This window comes from Camelus bactrianus, chromosome 15 (genome assembly GCF_048773025.1).
Source record: "Camelus bactrianus isolate YW-2024 breed Bactrian camel chromosome 15, ASM4877302v1, whole genome shotgun sequence".
In the NCBI taxonomy this organism is placed as follows: Eukaryota; Metazoa; Chordata; class Mammalia; order Artiodactyla; family Camelidae; genus Camelus; species Camelus bactrianus.
Window position 1 is genome coordinate 30,184,954 of NC_133553.1, and position 12,471 is coordinate 30,197,424.

General features: G+C 39.2%; 1 protein-coding gene across 2 annotated transcripts in view; it reads right to left on the bottom strand.

The window, feature by feature from the left end:
* Positions 1-530: 530 nt before the first annotated feature.
* DNAJC27 (DnaJ heat shock protein family (Hsp40) member C27) overlaps positions 531-12,471 on the bottom strand; it is a 33,618-nt gene continuing 21,677 nt past the window's right edge. Inside the window, exons 6-7 of one of the 2 annotated variants that reach the window (XM_010948565.3) lie at positions 7,949-8,109; positions 531-4,395 (exon numbers count right to left, since the gene is read on the bottom strand). In XM_010948565.3, coding sequence (XP_010946867.1) covers positions 4,263-4,395; positions 7,949-8,109 — 294 coding nt within the window. In that variant the 3' untranslated portion in view covers positions 531-4,262. The remainder of the gene's footprint in view (positions 4,396-7,948; positions 8,110-12,471) is intronic. The other variant, XM_010948566.3, reaches the window with a different exon arrangement.

The following is a 12,471-nucleotide window of genomic DNA, read 5'->3' on the forward strand; positions in this document are numbered from 1 at the left end:
CCTCAGAACATGTTAGCAGTAGGGCAAGGGTAGAGCAGTGCCCCTAGAAGAGTACGGGCATTCCCATGTGATGGCGAATGTCATTCATAATGAGAACTAAAGCTCGGGTTTGAAGCCTTCAGAGACAGACCGCCTTCTCTCTGTGGGTTGGCCCTACAGGCTTTCATTTTCAAATTCTGGGCTCACAATAATCTGCTACTTAAGGATTCTGGTTGTCCAGGAATCAGCTAATTATTAAGTCATTCAGCCAAGAACTGCATTATTAAAATGAGGTAACAATAGTTTCATTTGAATTAAAAAGTCAAACAGGATATTGGTATCTTTCTTTAAGAGATCAAAATACTTTCATCACAATTAAGGTTAGAATAGCCTAATGGACTAATGAATAAAATTTCCTCCATTTTACCTACTAGAAATGAAAGCAAGATGTTTTATCTAAGATCTTAGTTGGTAAGGAGCTGGATTGGCTTTTAGACTAGAATGTTCTACATGAAAGACTATATCTCAGCAAATAAATGCAGCCCACAGACCAGTGTTTTGTATTTGGCTTTACTTTATAAAAATACACAACTTAAATACATATGACACTCTCTATACAAGACATAAATAACTGTTAGATTTAACATTTTTCGTTATTTCAACAGAAAGCAAATATGTAAATTACCTCATAAGAGCAAAGGGTTTCTTTAGAGATTCTGCATTCCAGGTCTGAGGGAAGACAGCCCGCGGGCAATCGCTGCAGGAAGCTAACCCACACCAGCTGGCTTTCCAGCAAGTCATTTCACCAACACGGCCTTTATGGCTCGGCCTCAGAGGGCACTGCTGTCAGACACACTCTCTTATTCACACCGCAAGTTTACGCTTTCACTTTCTCTAGAAATGTTTAATGGAAAAACCAATCCACAAACAGCGTATCAACTGTCTCTTACAATTGTGCTAAATACCAATCATGAGAAATAGGAGCCTCTCCTCACTTTGCAAAACCTGCAATGAAAAGTGGTTAGCTGTATTTTGTGGCTAAATTCCTTTTCAAAAGTTGGACAAAAACATTGGCAGACTCCTAGTGAGCTAGATGGAGTGTGGTATGAGAAGGGAGTGACCTTCTGGCGCTCACTGAAATTGGGCTCTTAGGGTGGGCACTGTCCCTGTCAAAGGCAACGGGCACACGGCTCCACCCTTTCCAGCTGGAGACCGAAACACCTCCCTCCCCCTTAAGACTCTGTCACTGTTCAATGAGGAACAGCTACTTCATCACGGATTCAGAGCTTACAGGGGCTGCTCACTCGCTCCTGGCTTTCTTTCGGAAATTTAGCTGCCTTATCTATGGCTCACTTCTAACAGTGAATTAGGTACTAGTTTATCAATATAAAGAAATATTTACCAGTTGAGAATTCAATGCAAAAGAACATACTAGAGTGAGTGTCCTGAGGTAAATGTGAGCCTTAAAGAACAGTGTGCAATCTACAGAATTATAGCAATTTATCTTGTAGCAGCATAGCATGCCCAAGTCTGGACTTCGAAGTTAACAAAACCAAGCATGTACTTATATGAAGAAATAAAATGCCAATGCTGAAGTAAAAGAAATGTTGACAGTTGAGAATATAAATTCAAAAGGAGGCATGAAAAGAGAACAGAGGAACAAAAGGAGGGTGTCTTTTAAAGTTCTTAGGTAGGTTGGACGATTAATTTCAAAAGCCTCCAGGGATTTCTAACAAGTTTTAAAAGTGCTAATTCTTGGTGACTCAGATGCAGAAGAAACGGCTTTTCTTTAATAATAGCTATTCGAACTTTTTATTCTTTTTTGAAAAACAAAAGATTCTCTATATAGTCTCTACAAATTTTTTTTTTTAGCCATTGAAATTATTCTGCTGGCTGTTACTCTCACTGATGTACTGTGAAATCCTAACTGGCTGAGGAATTTTAATAATTTTGAACTACAAAGTATATATTTGCACCAAGAATTTAAACTAATGCATAGAGGTCTATAAAATTTTGTATAAAGTTAGAACCAAAAAAAACTATTCATTGAAGATCATGCTTCATTATCTCTTGATATTCTACTCAAAGATGATGAAAATCAGAAAAATTCTAGGACCCTGAAGCTTAACTTTCTTCTTGTCTTTCCTTTACATAAATAAAGTAGTATCCTTCATATTAATAATCAAGATGTTGGGAACTGAGTCCCAAGACCTAAGAATCAAGATTAGGCTGAATTTCAACCAGTCACTCATAATATAAGGATATGAAAGGAAGCATTGAAGAACTCTCCCCTATAACTGCTTATCTGCACAATGGAGGTGAATGACGTGACGAATCTAGTACTTAATGCCAATAATGAAAACTGGCACGAGTTCTTATACAGGACCACATACTCAGTGAGCTGTCATATCAGTTTGTGCTGACATCACCGTATACCTTCCTCATTCATATGACTCCTAAGTTCTGTTGCAAAAATAGATCTATGTTTAATTACTTTACATATGATAAAGGCCTTAAGTAAAGTTTAGGTCCCAAAGAACTTTGGTCTGGAGTTCTGTAGGTCCAGGAGTTAGTTAAAATGAAAAGGCCAGAGGAAAATCCCACAAGAAATCATATCTCGTATCTCAATTTATTAAAAAAAAAATTTTCAATATCACCAATTTGAAAACTCATGCTAGAAAACAATGTTTTAGTTTCCTAACAGCAAGCTCAATGCAGCCCAAGTGCAGTCACACAAAAAGAAAGCTGCTTTGGAAAGAGAAAGATTCTGGAAGATTTCAGGGCCTTGAATTAAATAAAAGTGGTTTTTCTTCTCAGGTTGTAAGGGGAATGCTACTTCAGTATGGGACAGCTGTTTAAAATTCACAGATAGTAATGTTTTATATACTTTAAAGCGCCATCAGTGCAGGGTGGTCACAGCTAAAAATCCGAGCAGTGACATGAGAGTGACAGGGTCATGAGCCCCGCAGTGAGACTGGTTCTGTAAGCTCTGGAAGAAAGGCCGGTCCTAACACCTGATCTTCATCCATCCCTTGGATACTGAGGAAGACACTATGGCAAGAGAATGTATTTCTCTATGTAAAATCAATTTTCATAATCTGTAGCGTAAAAATATTACTAATCAGAAATTTGGAACCCAAGCAGAAGAAACAGATTCCTCCCACACAGCCTTACAGTCTCTCTGTCCATCATCCAAAGGATCCACACTTGTCTCTGGTCCACCAGGCCCAGGTCAAGGCTGCGTGGGGGGATGGAGGGGGCAGCAGCCAGAAGCCAGGGATTCAAGAAGAGAGAAATGATAGTAGGTGTGGTGATATTAAACAAGACAGGAAAAGAAGAGGGAAGAAAGAGGCAACTAACACTGGGGAGGAAGTGAAGAGGAGGCCCAGCTTGTTGAGAAGCACCCCTGCCTTTCCCACCTGTTTTGGCAGATGATGCAGAAACAAGAAGTGGCATAATCCCCCTATGGGGGCTCTCCTAGGACATCAGACATGCCCGAGACAGGCCGGCCGTGCCCTCTGGGGGGTGTGAACAACCTAGTGTGACCTGCAGGCACTTCTGTCTGGGACTCTGATTCCTGACTTCTAGGTGACCATGCTCCCTACAGCTACCAGCACCCATTTCCACGGCCAAGAAAAGGCCTCGACCCAGGGTGTACTCAGAACCTGTGGCAGCCGCCGCCTTTGCTCTCTCAGGACTGGCTTGTCCCTCCCCCTGGTGGTTGGAGGAGGGGAACAGAGCAAATAAAAGAGCCGCTCAGCTCAGAACTGTTATCACCTCTTTTCACTTTCAGGGGACTGCCAAGAGTTCATCAATTACAGACTGATGCTTAAAATACCACCTAAGGAACTCACTGTAAAAGGAGGAACCTGCTTGTGAGGTCACGCCACACCTTCAGGGATTCTGATATTGTCTCTTCCATTTTTGTTTTCTTCTCTGATGATGAATTTAAAAAAAAAAAAGAAAGAAAGAAAAGTAAAGAAAAAGTAAGAGTCCTCCTTCCAGAAACCTCACGGACGTTCCTGAGCGAAATGCCTAAGGGATGCTACGCTGACGGAGCTTACAAACGCATGGGAAAAAAATCCCAGGTCGTCCTCTTCACTTCGTCTCTCTGCAAAATGTCTATGACATGGTAACAGGCACCTGGATTACTGACTTACAAATGACAGCACATGAGTTAAAAGAGCAGTCACATGTTGTCAGGGAAAACCCATGTTGGCTACTTTACCTCTAGGGAAAGTCTGTTTGGACTCGAGGCCCACACTTGTCTTTTTTTCTACTTTCTACTTGATGTTTTTCAGGAGGGCTGTTCGGGCATTCACAACGGCTTTGAAGGCATCTTCACTCCCGGGCGCCACACACTTGTCAGGGTGAAGCAGCACAGCAAGCTTCCGATATGCCTTATTGACTTCGTCCCTACGGAAACAAGCAAAGCTCTGTGTCAGTAACGGGGTCCACCCCCACCCTCCATCCACTGCATTTTAGATGTCTGGATGACATCTCTTGCAGTAAGTGTATCCCCAATAATTGTCACCCTTTCTCAAAGGTGGGACTAAAGGACCAGGAAGCAAACAATGAACAACTAATATGTAACATACAAGTAGAAAAATATATAATGCAAAGTGAGTATACAAACATGAAGAAAGCACTTGGTAAAAACGTGATCAGATGAAAACAGACAGTACTTGGCATCTAACAGGCACTCAGAGAAGCTCTGCTGACTGAAGCAATGGGGACGGGGGCCATCAGGGCAGGCCCCCTGGAGGAGGAGGCTTCTGGAAGAAGGTGGGGTTCGGGGATTGACATGACGGTGGGGAAATACACAGCAGCAGGGAGAGAACTGGTAGAGGCTGGGAGGGAACACAGACAGGGCATGTAGCTCCACAAGGAAAGGCACTGGGAAATAACAAGAAACAAAGCTGGGAGCAGGGCTCAGTGAGTGAGGGCCTTGAAGGCAAAACAACAAAAAAAGTTAGATTTGATAAACAATAACAACAGTGGGTGTTTCATGACAAAATGGTACTAGGAAAGCTGTTTTTTGAAGTTAGGAGACAGGTAGGAGGTTGTTACACTAACCCAAGCATGAGTACAAGAGTTCAGACTAAGGTATTTGTGGAAGCAAGCAAGGGAAGACAAGGAGATATCAAGAAAGAACTGGCAGAAGCAGATGATGAGCTGGATACACAGGTGGAGAAGATACAAGAAAAGGGGCTAAAATGAGTCCCAGGGTCCCAGCGAATCTGAGGCCCCAGGGAAGATGGTGACACCACTGACCAAGAAAGGGACACAGGAAAGGAGCACCTCAGAGTTCCAGTGAGCTCCCTGAGACCAGAGACGAAACAAGAGAGAAACTGACATTCTTTAAAGAGGAAAGGAGCGGTACAAGAGTGTTTCTCCAGAGACCAGCAAGCTCCAGGAAAGATCTTTAGGCTCCTGAGCTCCTCAAAGAGCAGGGACCATTGTTGGGGGGGTGGAGACCACCCGTCCCTGTAACCCTCCCAGCAATTCATATCCTCAGGTATCCAGCCTCCGAGAGGCTTCTAAGTACCCAGCCAGCCCGAGTCAGAGTCGGGCTCTGTCTCTACCAGATGGTTCTATTTCCCACCTTCCTTTTGTAATTCAAAGTTCCAGTTAATCTTGTAAGCTTGGATTTGGTGCTTCCCAAATGTCCAACCTTTTCTTCTTTATTTTTTATTAGAAGGATTTCCAGTTTGGCTTTCCAAATTAGGGAGATAGTCTTTGACATCTTGGATGTGAAAGAAAGTCTTACGTGTCAACTTGGGGAGTCACAGGGGAATGTTCACACCTGTCCATGTCTTGGGCATACCTTCATTCTAAGGCTTTTTCTGCTTTCTGGTTTTAGAGCAGAATTTCTGAATTTTCTTGGGTTAACCTTGCATGTAGCTTTCCCACACAGATAACTGTGATATTAGCTAACAAGAATCACATTCTGTCGACAGCCTCCCTCTTCCCCGTGAGTCTTGGGTGAGGCCCCTCCGGCCACTCTGCTTCCTGAGGGCAGATGTCCACACGGCGTTAGTGGTGACCTGGTCCTCTGCGCTGAGTCCCTTTCGGGAACTCTAGCTATCAGAAGACACTTCCAAGGAAATTTCTGGAGAAATAAGACTGAGTCAGGTGTGTAAAAAATATCTGAGTTCTACTGAAGACGAAGAGTTTCTTAAAGTTCAAGAAGAGCAAACACTGAACTGAACAAACATTGAAACTCTTAGTGGGGAGGGCATATAGTTCACTGGTAAGAGTATGTGCTTAGCATGCATGAGGTCCTTGGTTCAATCCCCAGTACCTCCATTAAAAATAAACAAATAAATAAACCTAATTACCTCTCCCCTCCCAAGAAAAGAAAGAAACAAACAAAAAAACTTTCTATAAATTAAAAAAAAATTTTTTTTTAGGTTTTGCCCAAATGTGCTTAATGTCATACAAAATTAGCTTGATAGACCCAGAGGAATAAAGGTAAGAAAAGTACATGTTTATATTGGTTAAGGGTATGAAAATTATGGGTGTCCTGCAAATTTTGGTAGATTTCAATTAACCACAGTGAACAAATATGGAACCAAAGCTTTCTTTTTCCCTAATAAACATTGTTCTAAGTTAATAAGTAACAGTTCACTAGTTTTAGAGCCAATATCTCTTGGAGATTAAGTGGAAGTATTTAGAATGAGACTATGGAAGTCTAAAAGGACATTTAAAAGACATCAGTTAACTTTGTGCTATATACGTAAGGTCATCTGCATTCCTTCAGATGTTTGAAGCATCCTCAGTAATGCCTGGCAAGTCGAGGCTGACCAACAACTGTCTTCCTCTTCCCCCCACCTCTTTCCTTCTGAACTTGAACATATGCTATGAAACCAAAATGGAGAAGAGATATGTAATGCTGCTGATGTTGACAAGGCAATTTCAAGATGTACTGTTTTCTTCCATGGGAATCAAGGTGAAAAAGTAGAAAGTGACAAGCATGGAGAGAAAAGCAGTGGTATAAAACAAAAAGATTTGAGAACTTTAATAACATGCACAGTAACAGCAGTATTAGAGCATTAAAAGTTACATAATGATCAAAAGTTATGAGAGTAGACTCCAAGAGTTCTAATCACAAGGAAAAAAACATGTTTTTGTTTTCTTTTCTTTTGTATCTATATGAGATGATGGATGTTAACTAAACTTACTGTGGTAATTGTTTCACAATATATGTTAAGTCAAATTCATTATGCTGTACACCTTAAATTTACACAGTCCTGGTATGTATGTCAATTATATTTCAATAAAACTGAAAAAAAGTTATATAACCATACCGAATGATTTATTCTTGCACAAGCAACAAAGAATAGTGATTGTATTTCTTTTTCTCCTAAATAATTCTTTTGGCTAAAATGAAATAATTTAACATACATACACACAGACAAGGGACTAGCAGGATTTTTGACAGAGACAGAGGCGAGCAGACACACAGTTTTCAGGGTCAAGAATTAATTCTACAACTAACTCCTGGGGTCCCTGAATGTGTGTTTATTCTCACTGAGTTCCAACTTTCCCCTCTATGAAATGAAACTTTTGGACCAGTAGATTGCTAATATTCTTTCATTCTCTGAAAGTCTATGATTTAAGAATTCTATTTGTAAGTGTTTTCTTAAGGTTACATTACCTTCAAGGCTCTTATTCAACAAAAGCAGAGCACACCATTTCAGAAAGTATGTGTGTACATACACACATACACACACACACACACACACACATATACTCACTACATAGTTCCCATATCAGGCAACTGTGCCCTTTATTTTCTTTCTTTGGTATTCACTTAATTCAGTGACAGAGCATTAGAAAGTCATGTAATACATTTCCACACATCTTCATATGCCTAGCCAATTACAAGATGATATCGCACTGTAATTCTGACGGCTGAGTCTCTCTATGACAGAAGTCAGGACTGATATCTGAGAACACTGCTTACCTTGAGGCCCCAGGTTTGACTCCCAACATGTCCCAACTATCTTTACTATTTCGAATTCTGCGAATGGTGTCTGCTTGTTCTTTGGTGAAACTAGCACTGCTATTTGTGATGGGACGTTTCCCGCCATTTTCACATAAATCAACTATGGATACATAAAAGGTCTGCAAAAAGAAAACACACTCCAGAAGAGAACTAATTTTGTGAAGAGAGAAATTTCTTTTAAGCATCAACTTAAAGAGTTTTAATACGTTCCAGTAACTCAGTATTCACAATAAAGCAAGTACGTACTTTGGAAGATTTTTTCCTTTATACTATATATATGCATATATGTTTAAGCACACAAAAAGTATAAGGAATAAAATTCAAATGGCTCATAATCTTATCTCAGATAATCACACTTGAAATTAACAATTAGTACACGAATATTGTTAGAAAAATTCAAATAGTAAGGAAAAGTGTAAAATGAAAACCGTCTCCCTACCCTCAAGCTCCTCTCCTTGAGGTAACCACTGTTAATATTTTTTGAGTATCCTTCCAGAACCATTCCATCAGCACACCAGTATTTACACACATCCAAACACTAAACATTTACATAAAAGAGGGCTGTTTATTGAGACAACACTGTGAACTGACTATACTTCAATAAAAAAATATATATACACAGAAGAAAAGAGGGCTGCTTAGCACCTTGCATTTTTTTCACTTAATAATAAATCCTGAAATCTTTCTCTCGCAGCATACAGACACTTTCTTCCTCCTTTTCGACGACTGTTCAGTATTCTACTGTGTGACTGTACCATAATTTATGTAACCAACTCCCTATTCTTGGACTGGTCAATTGTTTCTAGTGTTTTGCTACAAATAGTGCTTTAGTGAATATTTGTCTGTGTGTGTGTGTTTGTGTATCTCTACATGCTTGTGGGGATACTGCTTTAGGATAAATCCCTAAAACAAGGATTACTGAATGAAAGTGTACATGCATTTTACTTTTTGATTTTGACAACTTTCATACAAAAAGGCTGCACCAGTTTATACTTCCATAGTGCCTACTCCCCACACCCTGGTCCACACTGGGCATTACCATACATCTTCACTTTTGCCAGCCTGATGTGTATTTCATAGTTTTTATCTGCATATCTTTAATTAAGCAAAATTGAGTATCTTTTCATACGTTCATCCATCTTTTCATTTTCTGTAAACTGTTCATATTCTTTTCCTATTTTTTAAACATTTTTTAATTGAGTTATAGTCATTTTACAATGTTGTGTCAAATTCCAATGTAGAGCACAATTTTTCAGTTATACATAAACATACATACATTCATTGTCACATTTTTTTCGCTGTGAGCTTCTTTTCCTATTTTTATGTTTCTCAAAGTGAAAACTATTTTTTCATCCGACTCATAATTCACGCTCTGTGCATTGTTACTGCTGCTGAATAACTTCACTCGAAATACTAATTTAATACACTATGGCTGCTTTTAAACTGACTAACCTCCTCTTTCCACTTCTTTTTAAATTTCTTCCTCTTTTTTTCCAGATAGTTCCTATTATCATTAAATTTTTAATCTTTCTCTTTGACTCCTCTTTCTTATCTCCAGTAACAGTTAATCGACTTGGCAACCTAAACAAGAAGCCTGGACCCATGAGAAGGAGTGTCACACCAGATACCAAGACAAGTATTAACTTAGTTTAAGTCTATCTTAATACTACTCTGTTCTAACAGCGTAAGATAAAACCAAGTTCCTTCCTGACGTAAAGTGTCTATTAAGTATACAGGAAACAAAGAAAGTATTTATTAAATTTAACCAGCAGGAAAGCATTACTTCTAAGTAAAGCAATCTAAAAGGGATCACAGTGCACAAATGTTTGCTTTTACTACGTATCAGTAAGATTTTCTTCCAGTTTATAAGTCAGACTAAAATATAAAGTCGCAGATTTCTGAGGGCACAAGCATTTATTCATAACACATAATGTTACAGAAGGCCAGCTGTGGTGTGATATAGAGAATACTAGAATTAAAGTCAAAAGTCTGTTTAAATTCCTTGTCTAAGTTCCAGCCATGTTGGAGTAATGGGTACTGGACTGGACCTCCTGCCATAAACTACCATAAAAGTGGACCAACAGATGAGGCAACCATTTTCAGGAGGTGGCCAAATAGCATGTGCAAGACTATTCCTGGGTTTCTACCTGGAGTTCACTTCCTGACCATGTCAGAGAGCTGGAGTCTGAGCAGACACAAAATCCCACCGAGCTAAGAAGGCAGAGACCAGAGCTTGAGGATGCTGAAGTGGCTTGAATCTGCAGAGCAGGGCACTGGATAGGAGGGAGGTGTGCAGAGTTGGGCCCCAGAAGTCCATGTGGGGTCCCTAACAGTTTGTAGCTGAGAGCTAGGCTATATATACATACGGTGAGATCACCTGAGGCTTACCAGGTAACAGCTACTAAGGGGCTGAGAAGAGAACTAACTACTGGTGCTAGGGAAAGAGCTGTCCTGAGGACGCTAGAGTTTGGCCTTGCCAGAGTAGAGAGATTGCCTTAACACCTTATTAATACCTCTAGCATTTAGCTGAGACACCACAGAAAAGCTATGTCTTAGGAGTTAGACTCATCCTAACAAAACCTAAAACCAAGAACTGACAAGATCTGCAAGACGAACAGAATTTGGAGGCTAGGTCCTGACAAATTAGAAGTGCTTGGGAAATGCTTTGGTCTTCCTTCAGGTCCTTGCTAATAAAGCAAAAAGCCAAGACCACACAAGTTCAGTGTAATCTGCCAATAACTGAACTGCTTGCTGAAATAAGAATCAACATTCTTCTGCAGAAAATAAACAAATCTAGAGTCTCTACAATGTATTATCTACAATATTTGGTGTCAAATAAAAAATTACTACTCATACAAAGAAACAAGAAAATGTCAGGGAAAAAAGTGGTCGATAGAAACTGAACCCAAGATCATTCAGATACTGGACAAAGACTTTCAAGCAGCTATTATAACTATTTCAAAGAGATAAAGAAAAAATACGTTCAAAATGAGTAAACAGATAATCTCAGCAGAAAACTGGGAACTACACAAAAGCATCAAATGCAAATTCTAGACCTGAAAAGTAATGAATTGAAAACTTCACTTGGTAGATTTAACAGCAGACTGAAGTCAGATCATTAAAGACAATGCAATCTGAAAAACAGAGAAAAAAATGGAAGAAAAATAGACAGCCTCAAGGACTGTGGGACAAAATCAAATGGTCTAATATATATGTAATTGGAGTCCCAGAAGGAAAAGAGAGTGAGAATAGGGCCAAGAAAAGTATTGTAAGAAATACATATTTTTAAAAACTTCCCAAATTTAATGTAAAACATTTGCCTACCAATCCAGAAATCAACAAACCCCAAGAATGATAAATATAAAAGAAACACACCTAGGCACACAGCACAACTGCTGAAACCAAAGATAAGGAGAAACTCCGTGGAGGAAAAGAATGGACACGTTATACATAAAGGAATGAGTAAGAACAGGTGCTAACATCTCATGAGACACAACAGAGACCAGGAGAGAACGGGCTGTATCTTTAAAGTGCTGAAAGAAGTTTAATCTCTAACAGTTACTTATACCTCTTGGACAAATCGCTACTACTCTTAGGTGTCCTTGTATCTGAAATGAGAATGATACCTGCCACACATTGTTAAGTATCAAATGAGATGAAACAGGTAAACTTCTCCAGAATTGTGAAGTACTGTTCAAATGGTTGAGTATCATTATTATACATATATAGGTACAAACTCACATAGGTCTATGTACTCAAAAGGATAGAAAAGTGGCAAAACAACATCAACCTTATTTGGTCTTGAAATAAAAACTACTGATGCCCAATTCAGCCTGTCAGCCAAGGATGAAACCTGTCTTCTAGTAGGAGGGGTGAGATCTTGAGAGAAGAAAATTCAGCATAAAAGATTAAGTAAAATCCCACTTGATAATTAAGAACAACTCTTTTTAGTATAGCTACATTATTTGAAATGCTAAAAATTCCCAAAATATCAGATATATTCGTAAGAAAAAAATGCATTATTCATGCTACCACTTAACTTCCAAATGTATCTATAATTAAGAGTTGACTATAATTTGCTGTTTAAGTAGCCTCATCCCCTTAAAATTATTCAAGATTAGTAAGTCCTAAAAAGTGGCCATCTATTCAGGTTGCAATGTGAGTCCATCCTTCTATTAATTACTTACTTGACTAGTGAGACCTAACTTTTAGCATGACTGGCTGGCTGCAATGATAGCCTCCTGGTCTCTAACTGCACCCCCATGGGCTATGACATAGGATTATATTAGCTATGGCAAAGCAATTTTGCCAAAGCAAGGCTTCCATTTGACAATGTATAAAAATGTAACCAAAGGTAGTTTTAAGGAAAATATTTGTCCAATTTAAGTAGGTATATAACATGTGTTGTTAAACTTGATGATCATCAGAATCACCTATAGAGATTTTTCAAGAATATTCCCAGGTAATTCTTTTTTTTTTAT